This window comes from Monodon monoceros, unplaced genomic scaffold (assembly GCF_005190385.1).
Source record: "Monodon monoceros isolate NGI ecotype Baffin Bay Population unplaced genomic scaffold, NGI_Narwhal_1 Super_Scaffold_12, whole genome shotgun sequence".
Classification (NCBI taxonomy): domain Eukaryota; kingdom Metazoa; phylum Chordata; class Mammalia; order Artiodactyla; family Monodontidae; genus Monodon; species Monodon monoceros.
Window position 1 is genome coordinate 167,258,099 of NW_021703768.1, and position 24,276 is coordinate 167,282,374.

General features: G+C 48.6%; 1 protein-coding gene and 1 pseudogene across 2 annotated transcripts in view; one reads left to right on the forward strand and one right to left on the reverse strand.

The window, feature by feature from the left end:
- Positions 1-2,811: 2,811 nt before the first annotated feature.
- PGPEP1 (pyroglutamyl-peptidase I) overlaps positions 2,812-24,276 on the reverse strand; it is a 37,930-nt gene continuing 16,465 nt past the window's right edge. The window contains exons 3-5 of one of the 2 annotated variants that reach the window (XM_029216578.1): positions 21,870-21,986; positions 12,974-13,206; positions 7,231-7,997 (exon numbers count right to left, since the gene is read on the reverse strand). In XM_029216578.1, the coding sequence (XP_029072411.1) occupies positions 7,805-7,997; positions 12,974-13,206; positions 21,870-21,986 (543 nt within the window). In that variant the 3' untranslated portion in view covers positions 7,231-7,804. Of the gene's footprint in view, positions 7,998-12,973; positions 13,207-21,869; positions 21,987-24,276 lie in introns of both variants that reach the window. The other variant, XM_029216579.1, reaches the window with a different exon arrangement.
- LOC114891970 lies at positions 19,537-20,659 on the forward strand (annotated as a pseudogene).

Consider the following 24,276-nt stretch of genomic DNA (forward strand, 5'->3'; position numbering starts at 1 on the left):
TCTTTTCAATTTCTTGATGGATTTTTTTTGGTGGCCAAAAGTTTGAAATTGTGACTGATTCCAAAGGACTGTCCCAAAAGTATTCTTTTTTTTTTCCTTGTCAAGAGCAGGTTTTCGTTTTTCAGGCAGTTAAGCCTGGGGTATAATTTTCTCTCTTCCGTGATGCTCTCAGCGGCCATGACTTCCCTGCCTTCGGGGTTTGGGCCTCTGCCAGCGCCCCTACCTCTCAGAATCAGAGCTCAGTGAGGGAAGAATGGGGACAGCTGAGTGTGAGTCAGCAGAGCCTGGGCTGCAGGGGAAGCGGGGGACGGAAGTGGTCAGCTCAGGCCCTGGGACCAGCTGTGCGGATTCCTGGCTGCGGGTGGTCACCAGCACAGCCCAGGCCGGGCAGGAAGTGGGTCAGCTGAGGCATCAGGCTTGGGGCCCCACATGCTCACTGCCCGGAACCCCTAAACCCCCACCTCCCACCCACACACACCCCCCTCCAGCGCCCTGGTTTGCATGCCTGCTCCTGCAATGGTTTCACTGACCACAGTGTGCATTTATGGAGCACCTGCTGTGCGCTAGGCCCTGGCTGAGTGTGGACCCCCAGCCCTGCCGAGTGGCTGGGGGAAATCAGTTCCCTGACACTGGGGGAAACTGAGGCCCAGAACAGGGCAGCCCTGTGCATGACTCACACAGCGTGGTGTCCCAGTCACCCAGCATCCCAAATCCTCCTCCTTGGCTGGCTGGGGACCTCTCCACCTCTAGGTGTCCTCACCCTAAACACGGCAACTTAGAAGAAAAAACAGCCAGGAAGTTTCCACATTTTCTCTCTTTGCCTCCCTCAGTCCCTCTCTCTCTCTCCTTTGTTCTCTCTGCATTTCTGTTTTTCTGTTTCTCACCACCACCCCCATCAGTGTGTGTGTGTGTGTGTGTGTGTGTGTGTGTGTATGTGTGTGTGTTGGGGGTGGGGGCAGCCTGAACGCACCCCTCCTCTCTTCCAGGGGACCAGGACACGTCCGGGCAGGTCTGGACACTCCTTGTAGAAACTGCTGAATGCCTAGTGGCAAGATGCCAGGGCAGGAAGGAGCCAGTGGGAAGGTTGAAGAGGGTGTGCAGGAAGGCCTAGTTTGGGATTTCTGGAGTGGTGCTTTGCCCTTCTTACCCCCACCCAGGCCTGTCACACTCAGAGTGTCCCAAGATGACCTCAGCATCTTCCCCCAAAACTTTGGGTTTTGAGGGATGCATAGGAGTTATCTAGGTGTAGATGGAGGAGGGGGGACTTCCAGGCAGAAAAGACAAGCTGGGGTCAGCAGAGACAAGGGAAAAGGGGTTCAGATGTCCAGCAGAGGAGTCTGGCTTGCTCCTGTGGGCCAAGGGGAGCCACCGAGGGTGTGAGAGGTGGAGAGGGGCCCAGGCAGATCCCTGGAATGGGATGGACTCTTGTCTGAGACCCTCACCTTTAAGACCGAGAACATCCAAGCGAGAGCTGAGGGAAACTCTGTTGAATGGGGCCAAGGCTTACCCTTGAATGAGCCTCCCTGAATATACCTTAGACCCTTCGGCTGCCTGTCTGTCCGCCATCACAGCTGGGACCCCTGCACTGTACTCCCAGCCTGGAAGCTGCTGGTTTCCTGGTGTGTCCCCAGTCCAAAGCCCAGTGCACAGTAGGTAATTTATAAGTTCCTGGAGCAGCCAAGAGGAGATGGGGCTCTAGAGGCAGGGAACAGGCAGGGTGGGGGCCTCAGCTGGAGGAGGTGCCTGGCCTTCAGGGGCGTGTCATCCACCTTCCCCTCCCCGGAGGCTCCTGCGCCTCCCTGCGCCCCCTGTTGGCCTCAGAATGGAACACCCAGCCCCGACCCCTCTCCTCTCTCCCATAGCTTATTGCACACCTATTATGTGCCCAGTGCTGTTCTGGGTGCAACAGACACAGGGGACCCCAGACAGACCTGCCTGTCCTCCAGGACTCCCATAGAACTAGTCAGTTACTACCCAGAGTATGTTGGCACGGGGGTGGGGGGGAACCAGGCAGCTATGGGAGGCAGAGGAGGTACCTGGACAGCCAGGAGGGCTTCCTAGAGGAGGAAGTAATAGTAGTTGTACTTATTAAGTAAGTACTATGTGCCAGAGCTGTAAAAGCAGAATCTCACTGAATTCTCACACAAGGCCCATGAGTGTGGGGAACTGAGGCTCAGGGAAGTGGGCCTCAGATCGTCCCCCACCTCTTAGTTTCTCATAGCCTTTGGAATAACACCCAGACCACTCGCCAGGCCTTGAGACCCTGCGCCATCAGCCCTGCTACCCCTCCCACATCCCCTCCACCTGAATCACCCAATCTCCTCCACACACAGCCATCCCTCTTGGCCTGCAACTTGTAGGGTACAGTTGAGGTCAGGGGGTTTCTCTCTGGGCAGCATGGCCAAGGGTAGGCGGCGGTTCCCGTTGAACCAGGGAGGTGAGGGGAGGTTTCCAGGATTTGGGAAAAGGATCCCCCATGTAAAAAGGACACAGCCCCTTCCAGTGACCACAGGAGCATCTATATGGTACACCTGGAACCCTGCTCACAGCCCGGGGCCGTGGAAAGAGCCAGCCTTAGAAGCAAAACCACCGTGCTATAGACACCTCATCTTGGGGTGCAAAGACCTTGGGGGCTCAGGGACTTGGAGGGGGTACCCCTTCCCCTGGGACCCATGTTCCCCAAAACAAGCCATTTCCTTACTGCTGAAGCCCCTTCTTCTTTGAAGGCCACTGACTCTGGAGTGTCCCCATTCCTGCTGAGGACAGACACAGGGGGATGACCGAATCCTGTTTCCGGTGTTCAAGCTGCTCAGTCCAGAGTAGCCGGCTTGGGTTCACATTCCCGCCCCTCCTCTCCTTGGGACAAGGGGCTTCAACAGACAGAGCCTCAGTTTCCCCAGCTGTAAAAGGTGGTAATAGCACCTCCCCCACAGGGGAATTCTGCACACACTGGGGGTCAACATGATCACGATTCAAATCCCACCCCCCACCCCCTTGCTGTGTGACCATAGGCAAGTCACTCAACCTCTCTGTGCATCAGAACCAAGGCAGTGGGTTGTAGGAGGTAGAACACTCAGTACAGAAATCCTCTCATCATTATCCATTCAGCACACTCATTGCAGTGGCCACACACCAAGTACCAGGTCACACACCAAGCACCAAGGACAGAAATACTGGTGATTTGAGGCCCCCTCTGCCAGTTGATGACCCCAGGTTGAGGATGACCCTGGCGGATGCCAGCTTCTCACAAAGACACACAAGAAATTGCATATTTCAACTGTTTTATTTGCTTTCTGGGGTGTCAAGTTTGGGGTCTCCCGGGGTCCAGCCCCCAGCAAAGTCTGGCAGACCCTTGCCTGGCCTGGGGTCCCAGACACGGCGCTTTCAGACAAGGCACTCATAGGAGTCTCCCTGGGTTCAGGGAAAAGCCACCCCGAAGCTGCAGGGGCTGGACCCTCCTTTGGGGACAGAACACGGGGTCACCTTCAGCGGGAAGGGTTTTTCCTAGAGAGAGATTTACGACAAGATAGAAACCTGAGATGTTAAGGGAGCCCCGGAAACATGCCTGGGTTGGAGGAAGGCCAACTCTGTTTCCCACGATCCAGATGGGTCTCCCGTGGCATCCAGCCAGGCCTTGGGTGCAGAGAGCCCAATTCCAAACTGGCTTTCTCTGGGATTTCCTCAAAGTGTGCAGGACACAAAAGCCACTGGCCCCAGGTCCCACCCCTGCAAATGGCTTGGGTGAGGCCGGTCTGGGCAGCGGGGAACCAGGGCCTGGGGGTGCTTCTCTCTTTCCCATCCTGTCCCCTTTCTCTGTGCCCCATGTGTACTGCAGAGGCAGGCACTTCTGTGGGTCTCTGGGCAGCTGAAGGGAAGCCTTGGGTGAGGAGAGGGAGGAGGAGAAACAGATCTTAAGTGGGGGGAGCAGCTCGGGCTGGACTGGAGCCCTTGGGGGTCTAGGAACCCCTGAAACTCAAGCTGTGACAACTGCCCCTAAACTGGAGGACAGGATCTCGTAGCAGGTATGCCCAGTGTCCATCCAAGAACTAACTTTCAAGATGTGGATTTTTGGCAAATGTCCTTTCCCCTCAACAGCCATTCTGCCCTGGGTCTGAGGGGGACCCTGGCCTTTAACACACTTCTTCACTGCAAAAATGGAGATGTTTTTTCTCCCAGTGGCAGCCCTGGTCCCTTTACAAGGCACTTGTTCCATGAGAAGGGAAATTTAATTGGGGTTATAAAAACAAAGCCCTTTTTAGCTCCCCACAAGTCTGTGGAGGCCATGAGACTCTTGGCCACGAGGGATGACCTGACAATAAGGCAGCAGCCTCTGCCTGTATGACCATCATCAGCACCTCACGCTGGCTGCAGGCTTGAGAAGGCTTCCAGTGGCCTCAGGGCAGAGGCTGGGCCCTCAGAGGAGAATGGGGCTTTGTCCCACCATCCCAGAAGGGGACTTCCGGGTTCAGACACTCCAAGAGGTGAAGAGGTCAAAGGTCAACAGTCTAGACAGTGGCAGCAAAAAACAGGCCAGTGTGGTGGGTGGATTTCCACGAGCAGCTCCCTTCCCCCTCCCGGTCACCCCTCGGGGGAACAGGCCTGTGGGTGTACATGCACACCCACTGGCCTGGCTTCCTGGCAGAAACTTCTAAGATAACAAAAAGGCATCAACAGTATACTTTTCCAGTCGTCCCCTTGAGCAGGCCCTTTCTGTTCTAGAAGTTTCCACGCCAGCAAAGAGCAGTGTAGCTGAAAACTATTTTTCTTGCTGAAACTATCACAATCTGACCTTTCCCCAAAGACCTGGCACCGACTGGGAAGCCATGACCTCTGCCCACCACCCCCTGCTGCCCCACGGCACTGTCTCTCTCAGTGGCCAGGAGACCTTGGCTGTTCCTTGATTGGACCAGGTGAGCCAGGTGGCACCAAGCCCAGTCCACCAACTGGAATTGCTGCTTCTTCCCACCTTTCTTTCTATCCACTCCGTCTTGTTTCTTTTTCGAGCTACGTACTCATATGCAGACCACCGACCTCCTTTTTGGTGGGAAGCGGGGCGTCAAAGGGGCTTAGAGAAGAATAAAGTTATAAGGTGCGGAGGCTCTGGCACCTTAAAGGAGACGCCATCACCCGACGCCCAGATCACTGTCTCTGCCCCCATCCCCCACCTCAGTACCCTCCACAGGACTCACCAGAGAGAGGCCCCCTCCACTTTCCTATGAGTCCACCCCCAGCATCACTTCTCACTTTTCCCCCACCAGCCTTCCCGCCACATCCCTCAGCCCATCCTTCCACCATTAACACTCACTGCACCCACCCCTTCTGGCATTGCTCACCTCCGTACACGCCAAGCTGCACCCACTTCACAGGCTCATCCCTTTCCCTATTCTGTGCCCCCGACAACCCAGACTCTGAAATGACAAGGCAGAAGGAATGAGACTTGGCCCCCCTCTTCTCACACAAGGACATTTTTTTCCGGGACCCAACAAATGCAGACAGATATATCATGGATTGAATGGCTGAGTTTGCCCCAAAGAAAATGATAAAAAGTAATTAAAACAGGAAAATTTAAAAGCTGGCAGGGAGCGAGTAAAATGTTTAATGGCTATCTGATTAAACAAAAATGAGCTACGTGCTCTGCATCACGAACAAGGACAGGGTTCTGGTTTAACTTGAGGAAATCTAAAACCATGGCAGGAACACAAAAATGACACACACACACTCGACAATGATCAGACCACATGGTGCTTTAAACAGAGAAGAGAAGGGAGGACAAAAGAAAGATGAAAATGCAGAGTTTGGGGATGGTGTGTCTGGGTTCCGTGGGCACCCAGCTAAGCTCAAGCCTGGCTCACTTCCAGTCTTCCCTCCCTACTCCAGCTTGCCTAGGTCCATTTCCTCCTCAGAGCCCCACAAATCAGACCTTTAGAGAACAGAGCTAGTTAGAGCCAGATGCCATTCTTAATAAGACCTCTGGGGGACCCCCCCCCCACCGCCGCCTTCAAAAGAGCCACAACCTCTGCTCACAGAAGCCAGCTGAGTGAGTAGATGCCATGACATCCTATGCTCCAGATTTCTCAGGAGACTGCAAACTCGGACCAGGGATGTGGAGGGGGCGTTTCTGGCAGAGGGAGGGCTGGCATGGAGAGGGGAGCTAGGTCCTGATCATTTTACCCTGTGGGCCATGGTACACACCCACCATATGCTGACCCCACGTCACCATATGCCATATGCTGACCCCATGTCACCCACCTGTGCCCACTTTTCCCCTCCAGAAAAAGCCCAGGACTCAGAAAATGCATTTCACTCAGAAACCTATCAACCTGGTCTCCAAGCGACACAGTAGCTCAACAGAGGCAGCAACCACCCTGGGCATCGGAACAGGAGGGAAAGAGGGTGAATGTTTAAGAAAACAAAACAAAACAAAACTCTCAGCTGTTTTCAAAAGAGCTGCACGCTGGGAAACACCAACATGATCCAACACAGCATCAGACTACAGCACGCTTCACACTTAGTGAAGCGATAAAACTGCGCGTTTTCCAAAAAAATAGAAGAATACTTCGAAAACGTGTGTTTTCCTCACGGTTGCTTCTGCCACCCCCTCTCTCTGATGGGTGTCAGGGTCCAGCTGAATTTAGTTGCCTCCTGGGAGATGTCACTCTCAACCCTGCTGGTAAGTTCAAAGTCACCAGGGAGTGAGATAAAAATTTACCAGGGACTGAGATAAAAATTTACCGAGTCCTAGGCGCATCCAAAAACCAACTACACGAAGCCTGCTGGCTGCCCCACCGCTCTCCTGCTCAAATACACCAGCACACATGGAGCTCAGCCCCCAGACTCCATTTTGGCCCTCTCCCCTTAAGGAAAACAAGCACCAAGACTGAAAATCCAGGTCAGATGTGGGGTAGGTTTGCAGCTCCTACGCATTTTTACATTAAAAAAAAAAAAGTCATGTGCATGTTGAAATGAGAGTCTGCTTTCCCACCGGCAGCCCGGCCCCAGCGGCCCCGTGGGTACAGTTCACAGCTCGGTCGTTGAAAGGGTCAGCCAACCCTTTCAGTCTCCTGGGGCACCAGCCACCCCCCACTCCCCGTGGTCTGGCCATGGGCCCAGTGCCACAAGCCCCGAGCAAGGGGACCTCAATGTCACCCCCAAAACAAAGATGTAGGTCCAGTGTTCAGGGCAGGAGGCTGAAGGGGCTGCACCCCAGGAAAAAGAAAAGACACTTCTGTGTTTGGCTAAAGCCCACGTTTTAACCAAAGGGAATATAAATTACTCTGTGCCCAAACTAGCACTATTGTTTTTAAAAAGAGAATAAGAAAGAAGAAAAAAAGCCATGCCACGTCCCAAGGTGGCCCTTGCTGGGGCTGTCCAGGCTGCTGGGACATGGATCGGGGTAGAGAGTCTCCATGAGCCGTTTACATTTGGGAAGAAACAGTCACGGACGGAGGGAACTCTGGAATCCCTCCACCACAGACTTAGAATGGCAGGTAGCCCCAGCCATGGGATCATGGAATAGAGACACCTGATCGGGGTTCTCTGCAGAAATCAGGACCTCCCGGCTTCCTGGCTGCCACAGCTGTATCCCCAGATGCAAAGAGAAATAGAGAAAAAAAATCTTCACTGCGGCCTTCAAATCAACCAGTGCTTTTGCAGAGAAAAAGGGAGAGGAGGTGTGTAAGTTGGCATATTTGATCCAAAACAGATCCCCAGCTGATGGGCTCGTCCTTCCCGGTCAGGCCCCGGAGGGCGGACGTCTCTCTCAGGGTCCCTGGCAGAATGAGGTCTTGGGAGGCCTGAGCAGCAATCAGTGTTTGTGGCAACAGTTGAGTTTGCCTTCTGACTGCTCTAGGACGTCCAGCATCTCCTCGATGATGGCCTGAAGTGCCCGGCCCAGCTGGTCTGCATTGTAGGGCTTGCCCAGAGGGGGCACGTGAACAAAGGCTGAGCGGCCGTGACTCTGGTACAGAGAGGTATAGTAGGCGAAGTCGCAGAGGTACCTAAGCCACAGGGCGTGGGGGATGGGAAGGAGACCAAATGGGGTCAGAGAGTGAATGTTCCATTGAAATCCATCATAAGGCACCCCCCCGCCCCAACCTCACCAGTCATCCACAAGACGGAATACTGCTTCTCCCTCCCCAGGCCAGCAAATAAATAAATAAATAAATAACTCCAAGTGCTGGGGTATATGTGGGGAAGGAAGCAGTGTGAGATGCTGCTGGCTGGGATACAAATTGCCCCAGGGGAGGGCAATCTGGCAGGCTAGAAAAATTACAAATGTGCAATATTCAATATTTTGTGATAAACCTTAATGGAAAAGAATATGAAACAGAATATATATATATCTATATCTCTCAATCGCTTTGCTGTACAGCAGAAATTAACACAACATTGTGAGTGAACTATACTTCAGTAAAACTTTTTAAAAATAATTTTTGGGCTTCCCTGGTGGTGCAGTGGTTGAGAGTCCGCCTGCCGATGCAGGGGACACGGGTTCGTGCCCCGGTCCAGGAAGATCCCACATGCCGCAGAGCGGCTGGGCCCGTGAGCCATGGCCGCTGAGCCTGCGCGTCCGGAGCCTGTGTTCCGCAACGGGAGAGGCCACAACGGTGAGAGGCCCGCGTACCGCAAAATAAATAAATAATAATAATAATACTTTAAAAAAAATTACAAATGCATAGACTTTATGACCTGATGTTTTGAGTTTTTAGACTATCTCAGGAGCCATCTGCACACGAGCACGAGAAAGACGAACAAGGTATCTGCTGCAGCATGATGTGTAAAAGCAGAAAAACAGGGAGCAACCGGCTAGGATCTGAATGTCCCCCCAAATCCCCTCCCACCCTGTGAGGACACGGCCAGAAGTCGGCAGTCTGCAACCTATAGGAAGGCCTTTATCAGAACACCACCATGAGGGTGCCTGGATCCTGAACTTCCTTGCCTCCAGAGCTGTGAGCAGTAACTTTCTGTTGTTTATACACTGCCCAGTCTGGGGTTTTTTTTTGGTTATAGCAGACTAAAACACCTCCTAAGTGTCCACTGACAGAGGAGTGGCTTAATAAACTCTGGTTCATCTGCACAGTGGAATACCATGCAGCCGTTTACAAGGCAGGCAGTGGAGCCACAGGAAGACAGAACTCACTAAGACCCATGTCACATGCCCACAAGTGAAACCAAGGAAGGGAACTCTCATGAAAATGCACACCACGTAACCCCATCCACGTGAAAGCGAAGTGAAACAGGACAAAATTCGAAAGTAGTACGCCAGATGTCCTACATATGTATGGAAACATATGTGTGGGTGAGTAGGAAGGGTCATAATTTAAGTCTCTCATTTAACCGAGGGATCCCTGGGGCGGGGAGGGGCGGGGAGGAGGAGAAAGGGCAAGAGAATCTTTCACAACAGGAAAGTATGAGAATATACTCTAGAATTATCTGAGTAACTTAAAATTAATTTTAGGGGAGTTCCCTAGTGGCCTAGTGGTTAGGGTTCCGGGCTTTCGCCGACAGGGCCCCGGGTTCAATCCCTGGTCAGGGAATTGAGATCCTGCAAGCTGTGTGGCGCAGCCAAAAACAAAAAAAAAATTAGTTGAAAAAAAAGACAGCCCGCGTGCCACAAATACTGAAGCCCGTGCGCCTGCAGCCCGTGCTCCGCAACAAGAGAAGCCACCACAATGAGAAGCCTGTGCACCGCAGCGAAGAGTAGCCCTCGATCGCTGCAACTGGAGAAAGCCCGCGTGCAGAAACAAAGACACAATGCAGCCAAAAATAAATAAATTTTTAAAAAAAGACTGGTGGGAGGGGGAAGGGGCAATATAGGAGAAGGGGATTAAGAGGTACAAACTATTCGGTATAAAATAAGCTACAAGGATATATTGTACAATACAGGGAATATAGCCAATATTTTATAATAACTATAAATGGAGTATAACTTTTTAAAAATAAATTTATTTATTTCTTTTTGGCTGCTTGGGTCTTCGTTGCTGTGTGCAGGCTTTCTCTAGCTGCGGCAAGTGGGGGCTACTCTTCCTTGGGCGGGCTTCTCATTGTGGTGGCTTCTCTTGTTGCAGAGCATGGGCTCTAGGCATGCGGGCTTCAGTAGTTGTGGCACATGGGCTCAGTCGTTGTGGCTCACAGGCTCTAGAGCACAGGCTAGGTAGTTGTGGTACGCGGGCTTAGTTGCTCCACGGCATGTGGGATCTTCCCGGACCAGGGCTCGAACTTGTGTCCCCTGCATTGGCAGGTGGATTCTTAACCACTGCGCCACCAGGGAAGCCCAGGAGTGTAACTTTTAAAAACTGTGAATCAGTGTATTGTACATCTGTAACGTATACTATTGTACATCAACTATACTTTAATTAAAAAAAAATTAAGGGACTTCCCTGGTGGTCCAGTGGTAATGAGTCTGCCTTACAATGAGGGGGACACGGGTTCAATCCCTGGTCAGGGAACTGGGATCCCACATGCCACGGGGCAACTGGGCCTGCACGCCACAACCACTGAGCTCAGACGTCTCAACTAAAGAGCCCAAGTGCCACAAACTACAGAGCCCACGTGCCCTGGAGCCACGACTAGAAAAGAGAAAAAACCCGCACGCCACAGCTAGAGAGAAGTCCATGCATCACAATGAGAAGAGCCCGCGTGTGGCAACGAAAGATCCCACATGCCACAGGGAAGATCTCGCATGCTGCAATTAAGACCTGACGCAGCCAAAAATAAATTAAATAAAGAAATAATAAATAAATCTTTAAATAATAATAATAATTTAAAAAAAAAGACTGATGGTAAATTCAGCCACTTCATTCTGTCAACTGAATTTGCCACCTGCCGCCTTTGGACTGGAGAGGTGTACAAAGTGTTGAGAAATCAAGGTATCTGGTGTTGAGAGGGCATAGAACAGAGAGGTCTGGGAGGCTGGGGAGTCCTTCCCAAGGGGGCAACATTTTGGAGTTAAGACCTGAAAGAGGTATTATCAGAGGGAGGTGAGCTCTGGGCAGAGGTCTTAGCATGTGCAAAGGCCCTGATGCTAGAGTGAGCTTGGTGTGTTTGAGGAACAGGAGGAGGCTGGTTTGTGGGTCTGGAAGGCAGTGGTGAGGCGAGAGTGAAGGCAGAGGAGGGTGGAGAGGTGGGCAGGGGCCAGACCACACAGAACCTGTGCATGGTGGAGAGTTGGGATTTCATTCGAGGTGCAGTGGAAGCTTTAGGAAGAATTAAGCAAGTTAGGGACATCATCGGACTTAAATTAATAGACCCTCTAATAGGCTGAATAGTTAGTTTCTGTCCCAAATCTGTGTTCATCTAGAACCTCAAAATGTGACCTGATTTGGAGATAGGGTTTTTGCAGATGTAATTAGTTAAGATGAGGTCACAGTGGTTTAGGGTAGGTCCTAAATCCAATGATTGGTGTCCTTGTAAGAAGGCCACATGGGAACTTCCCTGGCTGTACCGTGGTTAAGACTTTGCCTTCCAGTGCCGGGGGTGTGGGTTCGATCCCAGGTCGAGGAGCTAAGATCCCATGTGCCTCGCAGCCAAAAAACTGAAACATAAAACAGAAGCAGGGACTTCCCTGGTGGCGCAGTGGTTAAGAATCCGCCTGCCAATGCAGGGAAAAACGGGTTTGATCCCTGGCCCAGGAAGATCCCACATGCCGCAGAGCAACTAAGCCCATGCACCACAACTGCTAAGCCTGCGCTCTAGAGCCTGCGAGCCACAGCTACTGAGCCCACATGCCACAACTACTGATGCCCGCGCTCCTAGAGCCCAAGCTCCGCAGCAAGAGAAGCCACTGCAATGAGAAGCCCGCGCACCGCAACGAAGAGTAGCCCCCACTCGCTGCAACTAGAGAAAGCCTGTGCGCAGCAACGAAGACCCAACGCAGCCAAAAATAAATAAATAAATTTATATATTAAAAAAAAACAGAAGCAATATTGTAACAAATTCAATAAAGACTTTAAAAATGGTCCACATCAAAAAAATCTTTAAAAAAATAAAAGAAAAGAAGGCCATGTGAAGACACACACAGGGAAGAAGGCCGTGTGGAGGTGAAGGCAGAGATTGGGGTAAAGCATCTCAAGGCGCGGAACACTCAGCGTTGTCAGCAGCCCCCATAAGCCAGAGAGGCATGGAACAGATTCCCCCTCAGCACCTCCAGAAGGAGCCAACCCTGCTGACACCTTGATTTTGGACTTTTAGTCTCCAGACCTGGGAGAGAATAAATGTTTGTTGCCCTAAGCCACCAACATGGTAATTTGTTATATATAGCAGCCACGGGAAACTAATATAGAAACTGACTGCTTAGCAGAGAAGGACTGTCAGGGTTGGGGTAGAGGTGGCCGGAGGAACAGCAGGGAGACGGCCGGAGCAACGTGCAGGTGGGAGATGCCGGGGTCCACAATCCACACACAATGAGTTCCAGAAGCAGAATCCGTGGAACCTGTTTTATATATATATATACACACACATACACATATATACTTAACTCTGTGCCTCATGGATGGTGAGGTTTATATACTGTGAAATTCTATGTAAAAATATCATGTATAATACTGTTAAAATACCCCATGCGTAAAAAAAATTATCCCATGCTTTAATCAGGTGGTAAATCAATTATGTTTTCAGAAGTGAAAAAGAGGGTTTCCCTGGTGGCGCAGTGGTTGAGAGTCCGCCTGCCAATGCAGAGGACACAGGTTCGTGCCCCAATCTGGGAAGATCCCACATGCCGCGGAACGGCTAGGCCCATGAGCCATGGCCACTGAGCCTGCGCATCCGGAGCCTGTGCTCCGCAACGGGAGAGGCCACAACAGTGAGAGGCCCGCGTACCGAAAAAAAAAAAAAAAAAAGTGAAAAAGAAAAAGTGAGCACTTGGCCCAAAGAGGCTAAAGTCAAACACACTTGGCTTGTTCAACACCCAGCCTGGGCTGATGTAGGAGGGAAACCCCTACTCACACCTACACCATAGGGCCCCATGGTGCCTTACCTGCCGGCATCTTGTGAGATGGTCACTGACACATCCAGGCCCAGTGTAGTAACCCTCTTACATACAGCGTCCATGTCAATGATGGAGTCAATGCTTTCAGGCCCATCCTCCACACAGCACTGGGAGCCAGGGCAGAATCGGCAGTTGTCCAGCCCCTTGTAGCCCTTGTTGTGCCCGCACTTCTCCAGCGTGACTGTGGTCGCCATGCCTGACACCCCCACATGCACCACCAGCTGCAGACAGATGGGCAAGGCTTAATAGGGTCTGGTCATGGGACTGGGAGTCCCCCCAGGCCAAGGAGAGGGCAGCATCCTCACAGAGCTCTGCTGGGGGTTACGTGCTTTCTGACATCTTGCTGATGGAATAGACCCTACAGTCACTCTTACAGAAAGGTGTGCCAAGTGAAACATGCAAGAATGTGAAATATGCAAAGATGTTCATTGCAGCTTTGTCATTACAATCAAATATTGGAAACAACCTAATTAGCCATCCATGGTGGGGGTGGGGGGTGGGGGGGGTGGGGAGATGGGGGGGGTTGGATAAGTAAAGTATGAGCTACTTTGTAGCTGTTAACATGCCCAAGGCAATTCTGTATGAAATAATCTTCAAGACATATTGCCAAACACAAAAGGCAAGGTATAATTTCCAGGAATCTAACCTAAAAACAAAGAGATAATAATTTGCCCATGGTCACTTCGGTGTTATTTATAAAAGTGAGGAAAAAAACCCCGAAACATAGAAATGACCAGCACGCCCAATAATAGGAGAATGGTTGTATTAATTACTAAATATTACCCAGCTGTTAAAATAATGTTAAGGGAGAATTTTTCATGACCTGCGTGATTAAATGCTCATGATAACGTATTTGTAAGAGGCAGGATACCAAACTGAATACAGTTTAACTTCAAATATTAATGATTTGTGTGTATGTTTACACACAGAAACGGCACTGTAAGAAAACATGTGAACATTTAAAATAAAGACTGATGAGCATACTGTGCCATATGGCAGTCACAGGACACGTGTGGCTATCGAGCATTTGAAATGTGGCTGATACAAACTTTTTTTCTATGCATTTTCTTTATTTGATTATTGGTTATTTCCCTACGGTGATATATCTCACAGTGACTTTTTTTTTTTAAACATCTTTATTGGAGTATAATTGCTTTACAATGTTGTGTTAGTTTCTGCTGTACAACAAAGTGCATCAGCTGTATGTATACACACGTCCCCATAACCCCTCCCTCTTGCGCCTCCTTCCCACCCTCCCTAGCCCACCCCTCTAGGTCATCACAAAGCATCGAGCTGATCTCCCTGTGCTATACGGCTGTCTCCCACTAGTATATATATGTCAATGCTACTCTCTCACTTCGTCCCAGCTTATCCTTCCTCCTTCCCATGTCCTCAAGTCCATTCTCTATGTCTGCGTCTTTATTCCGGTCCTGCCCCTAGGTTCATCAGAACCATTTTTTGTTTTTTAGATTTCATATATATGTGTTAGCATACGGTATTTGTTTTTCTCTTTCTGACATACTTCACGCTGTATGACAGACTTTAAGTTCATGCACCTCACTACAAATAACTCAATTTCATTTCTTGTTATGGCTGAGTAATATTCCATTGTACATATGTGCCACATCTTCTTTATCCATTCATCTGTCAATGGACACTTAGGTTGCTTCCATGTCCAAAAATAAACACAAAATGGGCTTCCCTGGTGGCACAGAGGTTGAGAATCTGCCTGCCAATGGAGGGGACACGGGTTCGAGCACTGGTCTGGGAAGATCCCACATGCCGCGGAGCAACTAGGCCCGTGAGCCACAACTACTGAGCCTGCGCGTCTGGAGCCTGTGCTCCGCAACAAGAGAGGCCGCGATAGTGAGAGGCCCGCGCACCACGATGAAGAGTGGCCCCGGCTTGCCACAACTAGAGAAAGCCCTCGCACAGAAACGAAGTCCCAACACAGCCAAAAATAAATATTAATTAATTAATTTAAAAAAACACACACATACAAAATGGATTAAAGACCTAAATGTAAGGCCAGACACTATAAAACTCTTAGAGGAACATATAGGCAGAACACTCTATGACATAAGTCACAGCAAGATCCTTCTTGACCCACCTCCTAGAGAAATGGAAATAAAAACAAAAATAAACAAATGGGACCTACTGAAAATTAAAAGCTTTTGCACAACAAAGGAAACCATAACCAAGACGAAAATATAACCCTCAGAATAGGAGAAAATATTTGCAAATGAAGCAACTGACAAAGGATTAATCTCCAAAATACACAAGCAGCTCAATATCAAAAAAACAAACTACCCAATCCAAAAGTGGGTGGAAGACCTAAATAGATATTTCCCCAAAGAAGAGATACAGACTGCCAACACATGGCTGATACAGATTGAGATACCAGTGCAGCACACACACCGGTTTCGGAGACTGGGCATGAAAAAAGAATGTAGGGACTTCCCTGGTGGTCCAGCGGTTAAGACCCTGCGTGTTAAGACTCGACTGCAGAGCACGGAGATCTCACATGCCGCGCGGTGCGGCTAAAAAGTAAAAAAAAAAAAAGTGAAATGTCTCATTAATAACTTTTTAAATGTTGATTACACATTGACATAATATTTTAGAAATAAGGGGTGACATTTAAGATATTATTAAAATTAATTTCACTATTTCTTTGTATGCTTTTCTTTTTTCCGGCCATGCAGCTTTTGGGATCTTAGTTCCCAGACCAGGGATTGAACCCGAGCGACGGCAGTGAAAGTGCCGAGTCCCAACCACTGGACCAGGGAATTCCTTCTTTGTATGCTTTTCAATTGTGGCTTCTAGAAAGTTTAAACTGTCCCGTGTAGCTGGCACGGTAACGTCTAGCGGGCCGTGATTCTCAAGAACATAACTAGCCAGGAGCGGGGGCTATGCTGCTGGATGCCTTAACACCCACACTGTGTTATCTGGTGCTCCATAAACCAGTGGAGCATCAGGTAACACTGTAATTCCTGTGAATGCAAAAACAAAATAGCAGCTAGCTGTAGTACAGAGGGTTGAATGGTGACTCCACCACCACCACCAAAAAAAAAAAAGAAAGAAAAGGAAAGGTATGTCCCTGTCCTAATACCTGGAAACTGTGACTGGGACCTTTATTTGGGAAAGGGTCTTTGCAGATGTAGTTAAGTAAAGGATCTTGAGATGAGGTCCTCCTGGATTATCTGGATGGGCTCAAAACCCATTGACAAATGCACTTAAAAGAGACACACAGAGCAGGAACAGAGAGGGAGGAAAGGAGAAGGTCATGTGGAGACAGTGGCAGAGGATAGAGTGATGAGGCCACAAGCCAAGGAATGCCTGGGGCCACCAGAAGCTGGAAGAGACAAGGAAGAATCCTCCCCTAGAGCCTTTGGAGGGAGCCACAGCCCTGCTCATGCCTTGATTTTGGACTTCTGGCCTCCAGAATTGTGTGCTTATAAATTTCTGTAGTTTTAAGACACCTAGTTGGCAGTCAATTGTTACGTCAGCCACAGGATGCTAATCCATGCAGTACAATGCTTAAACAGTACTTGTGGGTGAGCACAAATGTATATGAAGATGCATGTGTGTGAAGAAGAAATAGCCAATCCATGCAGTACGATGCTTAAACAGTACTTGAGGGTGAGCACAAATGTATATGAAGATGCATGTGTGTGAAGAAGATGTGAGTGATGACGACAGCCGTGGTACCAGTTAACCACTATTAAGAGCTTACTATAGGGACTTCCCTGGTGGTCCAGTGGGTAAGACTCCACGCTCCCAATGCAAGGGGCTTGGGGTTCTATCCCTGGTTGGGGAACTATATCCTGCATGCCTGCCACAACTAAGAAGTCTGTGTGCCACAACTAAGAAGTCTGCATGCCACAACTAAGAGTCCACATGCCGCAACGAAGATCCCGTGTGCCAAACTAAGACCTGGCGCAGCCTAAATAAATAAATACATTTTTTTAAAAAAGAGCTTACTATAGACCAGGAGTTCTCAACCAGGGGTGAGCCTGCCTCCAGAGGATGTTTGGCAACATCTGGAAACGTTATGGGGTATCAAACTGGAGACACAGTGCTCCTGGCATCTCATGGGTGGTGGTCAGGGATGCTGCTCAGCACCCTACAGTGCACAGCACAGCCCATCACAGAGAAGGCTCTGGCCCCAGTGTAGCTGAGAAACCCTGGGGTGGGCTGAGAACTGTTTATTGCCCTACTGGCCTCATCTCTCTCATCCCCACCACAAACTCATGATGTTAGTGCTTGTGATAGCGAGATCTATAGTAAGAGATATACATTTGTTGGAACTTCCCTGGTGGTGCAGGGGGTGAGACCCCATGCTCCCAATGCAGGGGCCTGGGGTTCGATCCCTGGTTGGGGAACTAGATCCCACATGCATGCTGCAACTAAAAGTTCTCATGCCATAGGTAAAAGCCCGCATGCCGCAACTAAGACCCGGTGCAGCCAAAATAAATAAATAAATATTAAAAAATAAAAAAAGAAATATATATTTGTTCTTAGTTCACTCTTCCTGGCACAGAGCTCCTAAAACCCTTAGAGTTCCCTAAGTGATGAGAGCAATAAAGGTGTCCTGTTTGGTTAATTTTTTTTTTTTTTTTCTGCTGCATGGCATGTGGGATCTTAGTTCCCTGACCAGGAATCAAACCCGTGCCCTCTGCAATGGAAGCGTGGAGTCCTAACCACTGGACTTCCAGGGAATTCCCCTGTTTTGTTAATGAGGTAACTTTTGGAAAGCACCTTAGAATGGGGGCTGGTTGCCAGGGGAACCAACCACATGATTAGAGGGTTGGAACTTTCAGCCCCACCCCCCTACCTCAGAGGAAGGGAGAGGGCCTGGAGATGGAGTTCAGCTGGGGAGAGTAGGGCGCTCGGGAGGGCGAAGCAGCATATGCTCGGGAGGGCATAGGACAAATCATACATTGTCCTATGCATCTCTTTCATCTGGCTGGCTGTTCCTGAGTTATATGCTTTTATAATAAACCGGTAATCCAGTGAGTAAATGGGGTTCCTGAGTTCTGTGAGCTGCTCTAGCAAATTAATGGAACCCAAGGAAGGGGTCATGGGAATCCCTGATTTATAGCCAGTTGGACAGAAGCACAGGTAACAACCTAGACTTAAGATTGGCATCTGCAAACTATTTTATATAGAATGGATAAACAATAAGGTCCTACTGTAGAGCACAGGGAACTATATTCAATATCCTGTGATAACCATAATGGAAAAGAATATAAAAAAGAATGTATATATATGTATAACTGAATCACTTTGCTGTACAGCAGAAATTAACACAACATTGTAAATCAACTATACTTCAAAAAAAAAAAAAAAAAAGATTGGCATCTGAAGTGGAGGGCAGTCCGGTAGGATGGAGCCCTTACCCTGTGGAATGCGATTCTATCTCTGGGTAGGTAGTGTCAGAATTGAGTTGAATTGTAGGACCCACAGCCACTCTCCAAGAATTGCTTGGTGTGGGGATAACCCCACCCACGCGCTGGAATTGGGTGGTAGAATTTTAGTACTTCAGTCACCCCTCGCTTCGGTATCCACAGGAGATTGGGTCCAGGTTCCCCCCCGCTTCAGATAACAACATCTGGGGATGCTCAAGTCTCTTACCTAAAATGGCGTAGTATTTTCATATAACCTACTGCACATCTTCCTGTATACCTCAGATCGTCTCTAGATTGCTTACAATACCTAATAGAATGCAAATGTTATATAAATAAATAGCTGTCCGCTCAAGGCAAACTCAAGTTTTGCTTTTTGGAACTTTCTGAATTTCTTTCTTTCTTTCTTTCTTTCTTTATTCTGCACTACACGGCTTACTGGATGTTAGTTCCCCAACCAGGGATTAAACCCGGGTCCCCAGCAGTGGAAGCATGGGGTTCTAACCACTGGACCACCAGGGAATTCTCTGGAATTTTTTTTCAAATATTTTTGATCTGTGCTTGGTTGATTCCTGACTATTATTATTTCCACCTGTCACAGGAGGAAACTGAGGCACGGGGAGCCCAAGGAGCTTCCCTGAGACCTCACAGCTCATCAGTAGCAGCCTGGGCCAAAATCCTTCTTCTTTATTCCTTTCTATATAGTGAGACATTTTTAAGACATGTTCATGCCTTAGGTTTTCTTTTTAGCTAGAATAAGGCAGGACTATATAGACAGTAGAGGAAAAAGCTCATTCACAGAACCTTCAGTCACATCTCACTGAGCCTCCAGGTCCCCCTCTGTAAAAAGGGACAAATTCTAATTTTTTTAAAAAATAAATTTATTTATTTATTTTTGGCTGTGTTGGGTCTTCGTTTCTGTGCGAGGGCTTTCTCTAGTTGCGGCGAGCGGGGGCCACTCGTCATCGCGGTGCGCGGGCTTCTCACTGTCGCGGCCTCTCCCGTTGCGGAGCACAGGCTCCAGACGCGCAGGCTCAGTAATTGTGGCTCACGGGTCCAGTTGCTCCGCGGCATGTGGGATCTTCCCAGACCAGGGCTCGAACCCGTGTCGCCTGCATTGGCAGGCAGATTCTCAACCACTGCACCACCAGGGAAGCCCCCAAATTCTAATTTTAAAAAAAAAAGTTTTGAGGGAGCTTCAAGGATGGCGGCATCCACGGCACTGACTCTGCAGGAGAGCCCCAGCATGAAAAAAGCAGTGTCGCTGATAAATGAAATAGATACAGGAAGGCTTCCACGATTGCTCACCCCAATTCTTCAAAAACTTCACCTGACGGCTGAGAATAGTTTCAGTGAAGAAGAGGAAGAGAGACTTCAAGCTGCATTTTCTCTCGAGAGACAAGATCTTCACCTAGTTCTTGCAACAATATCATTCATTTTAGAACAGGCCATATATCACAACGTGGAGCCAGCTGCTTTGCAGCAGCAGTTAGAGAACATTCATCTTAGACAAGACAAAGCAGAAGCATTTGTCAATGCTTGGTCGTCTATCGGTCAAGAAACAATTGAAAAATTCAGGCAGAGGATTCTCGCACCCCACGAGCTGGAGACGGTCGGATGGCAGCTTAACCTTCAGATAAATGGCTCACTCTGCCCAGGCAAAACTAAAATCTCCTCAAGCTGTGTTACAGCTAGGAGTGAGCAATGAAGAGTCGAAGAGCCTGAAGGAAGTTCTTGTGGAATTCAGTCACAAGGAATTGTTTGATTTCTATAACAAGCTTGTGACCATACAAGCACAGCTGGATTCCCTTACAGGATGTTCTCCAAGACTTGTTTCTCTATACACTCCTGCCACCTTATTATTTTGCACTGAAGATAAACGGCCAGGTTGTGTTTTCTGAAGGATTCATTAGCTTTCTTCTTGTAAATTATATGGCTTATTGCTTCTTATCACAGCAACAGCCAAGGAAGATCATTGTTCTGAGTACAGATGTTCTAATATACATTCTCTAGTTCTGTGAGCCAACAGCAAGCAATTGTTAAGAACACTTCTGTTTTAAAGGAAACAAAAGTGAATATCGTATTGTTTTTACTGTCCTATTTTTGCTTTATTGCCTGACCTTTTTGTTTTTTACATACTTGATGATACTTTTATGTATCAAGAAGGGTCCATGGATACAAAGTGTAATGTGTACCTTAGGACACAGAACTTCATTAATTACAATAATAAAAATAAGAAAGTAGCCACATTCAAAAAAAATTTTTTTTATTGGAGTATAGTTGATTTACAATGTTGTGTTTCAGGTGTACAGCAAAGTGAATCAGTTATACATATATCCACTCATTTTTAGATTACTTTCCCATATAGGCCATTACAGAGTATTGAGTAGAGTTCCCTATGCTATACAGTAGGTCCTTATTAGTTATCTATTTTATATATAGTAGTGTGTGTATGTTAATCCCAACCTCCCACTTTATCCCCACCCACCCACCCCTTACGGGACAAATTCTATTTGAGGTGCAATGAGAGGGCTTCTTAGAAAGGAAGATGCCTCCAGCCAGCCCTGGAGAATCTGAAACAGCAAGCTAGGGTAGGAAGCTGAGTGAGGCCCCCCCAGAGGGGACTGGGACTGCACTTGTCAGAGATACCAGCCCAGGTAAGTTCCCAGATGGCTCCTGCCCAAGGTCTTGGCTGGGCCAAAACTACCTCTGTGGGAGGGTGTGGGTCCTGCCTGTCTGGCCTCCATTCCATCACATCGGGTTAAAACCACAGGTCCCTCCCACAGCTGTTTTCCCTTTGTGGACCACCTCCACTTCTTCTCATTCTAGGAGGTTTGGAGAGAGGTGACACCACCCTCTGGCCACCGGAGTGGGCATGTGGGACTCAGGCTTCACAAATCAGAGCATTCCTTCTTCCCCAACCATAGTGATTGGCTCAGGGACTGGCCTGTGACCCAAGCCAGCCAATGAGAATCAGCCATAGACTTTGGGGAATTATTTGGAGGAGAGGCGTTCTCTTTCTGCTGAGCGGCTGAGTTGGGAGGATATCAGCCAGCAACCACCTATCTTTGCCACAGCGAAAGCAAAGTGGAAAGCAAAGCAAAGCTACGTGGGCAAGAGAAGAGGCTGATGACATTGGGTGACCACCTGAATCAAGCTATACCTAAAGCATCCAACATTTGGGCTCAAGCTGGGTTGAGGTGTGATTCGACTGTGACTTATAACCAAACGGGTCATGACTGATACAGAACTCAAGAGGGACAGAACCAGGCTCTGTGAAGTTCCAGATGTTTGCTTTCCTCCCTCACCTCTAAGGGTAACCCAGGAAAGTGCGGCACTTTAGGAAATAAGGCTGTGGCGTCAGCCATGTGATCAGAGCAGGAACAAAGTCACACAGGCCATCCATGTGTGGGGCACCCACCTGCAGGTCCTGATGGGGAAGCACCTACCTTTACCCCACTCATCTTTGCCCCATTTACCTGTGGACTGTGCTTCTCCCACAGAGCGGGGATGAGCCTCTGGACTGTCTTGTACTCCACTGGAATCTCATACACATGCAGGTCCACGCTGTCACCGAGCCCCAGCTTCTCCAGCTCCTGGGAGCAAGAGCAGAGGAAATGTGGCATTAGGTCAGAGCTGCAGGGATAACTAGATCCCTGGGGACAGAGTGACCTATCCTCAGAAGACAGGCGGGGGTTCCTGACTCACTGTGCAGAGCGGGAAGGCACATGCGCTGGCCTATCCCAAAGCTCCTCCCTCAGCCCCTTCCCCACCCACTCTCTTAGCATCTCCGTGGGCAGCAGCATGATACCATGGCCTCTGAGGCTAGTCTCCTGGATTTGAACCCTGCCTGTGGGAGGAAGGGCAGTGACTTGGGCAAGTCACTTAACCTCTCTGCGCCTCAGTTTCCTCATCTGTAAAATGGGGATAATAAAGTACTTACTTCACAAGGTAGTTATAACAAAGGAAGGAACTAATTCACGCTAAAGAGTTCCAAGCAATGTTTGGCATACTGTAGGGACTCGAATAATGTTGATTACCATTGCTACTATTATTTTTGTTGTCTGTTATTATGCTCTCCCTTTGTTACACCTGTTAAGAATTATTTATAGACTTGGTGCATGGTAGATAGCAGGGTCTCAACATACATTTACAGATGGACCCAATTCCTTAGGGAGCCTCTAACCATCTCAGGAATGAAGGGGTTTAAGAACATCATGAATTGTAAACAAAAATGGGCTATGATGACCCCAATGTTCATAGCAGCACTATTTACAATAGCCAAGACATGGAAGCAACCTAAATGTCCATCAACAGATGAATGGATAAAGAAGATGTGGTATATATATAAATGGAATATTACTCAGCCACAAAAGAGAGTGAAATAGGGACTTCCCTGGTGGCACCGTGGTTAAGAATCCGCCTGCCAATGCAGGGGACATGGGTTTGAGTCCTGGTCTGGGAAGATCCCACATGCCGCAGAGCAACTAAGCCTGTGCACCTCAACTACTGAGCCTGCGCTCTAGAGCCTGCGAGCCACAACTACTGAGCCCACGAGCCACAACTACTGAAGCCCACGTGCCTATAGCCTGTGCTCCGCAACAAGAGAAGACACTGCAATGAGAAGCCCGCACACTGCAACGAAGAGTAGCCCTCACTCGCTGCAACTAGAGAAAGCCCATGGGCAGCAATGAAGACCCAACACAGCCAAAAATAAATAATTTTTTTAAAAAAAGAGTGAAATAATGCCATTTGCAGCAACATGGATAGACCTAGAGATTATCATACGAAGTGAAGTCAGTCAAGCAGAGAAAGACAAATACCATATGATATCACTTATATGTGGAATCTAAAAAAAAAATGATACAAATGAACTTATTTACAAAACAGAGACAGACTCACAGACACAGAAAACAAACTGACGGTTGTCAAAGGGGAAAGGGTGGGGAGGGATAAATTAGAAGTTTGGGATTAACAGATACACACTACTATATACAAAATAGATAACCAACAAGGACCTACTGTACAACACAGGGAACTATATTCACTATCTTGTAATAACCTATAATGGAAAAAATCTGAAAAAGAATATGTATACATAAGTACATACATATATATGTATATATAAATATATATCTGGGAAAAAAGGGCTATGATGGATCACCACATGCGTACTTTTCTGGGGAAACACGGATGCTTTCCTCAGATTCTCAATGTGGCAGAGCCCATGACTGGGCCTCCTTCCCCCAGATGGCCCACAACCCAGAGCACAGCAGACCCAGAACCAACTTTCCCGGAGGAATCATGATCCTGGCAGCTCTGGAGTCCAGGGGTGAGCAGAGACGTTCAGGGATGAAGGTTTCAGCTCAATATCAAAAACTGAGCATTCTTCATGGTAAAATTAATACCCCAAATAATGATTATCAGTCAGGCTGTTTCATATTATTCTCAGATCTCATGCAGTAATTTGGACATGCTACCACTGGCGGATGTTACAGAGTTCTATGGGCAGGTCCCAGGCGAAGCAGTTTTCGCATCTGGCCTTGCCGAATTCACTAGAGGTGAGCTCTTATCTTTTTTTTTTTTTTTGTCACACTGCGCGGCTTGTGGGATCTTAGTTCCCCGACCAGGAACTGAACCCAGGCCCACGGCAGTGAAAGTGTGGAGTCCTAACCACTGGACCACCAGGGAAGTCCCTAGAGGTGAGTTCTTGCATCTCCTGCAGCGGCTGCAGGATTTCTTTCTCTGGTTGCCTTGACCTTGCTATACCCACGCTATCCCAAATCTGTGCCCCACTGACTGCAGTTGCTCTGGAGAGTATCCGATGCCTGGAACAGCAGGTCTTTCCTCACTGATAGATAATTCCAAATTGCTCCCCAGAGAGGT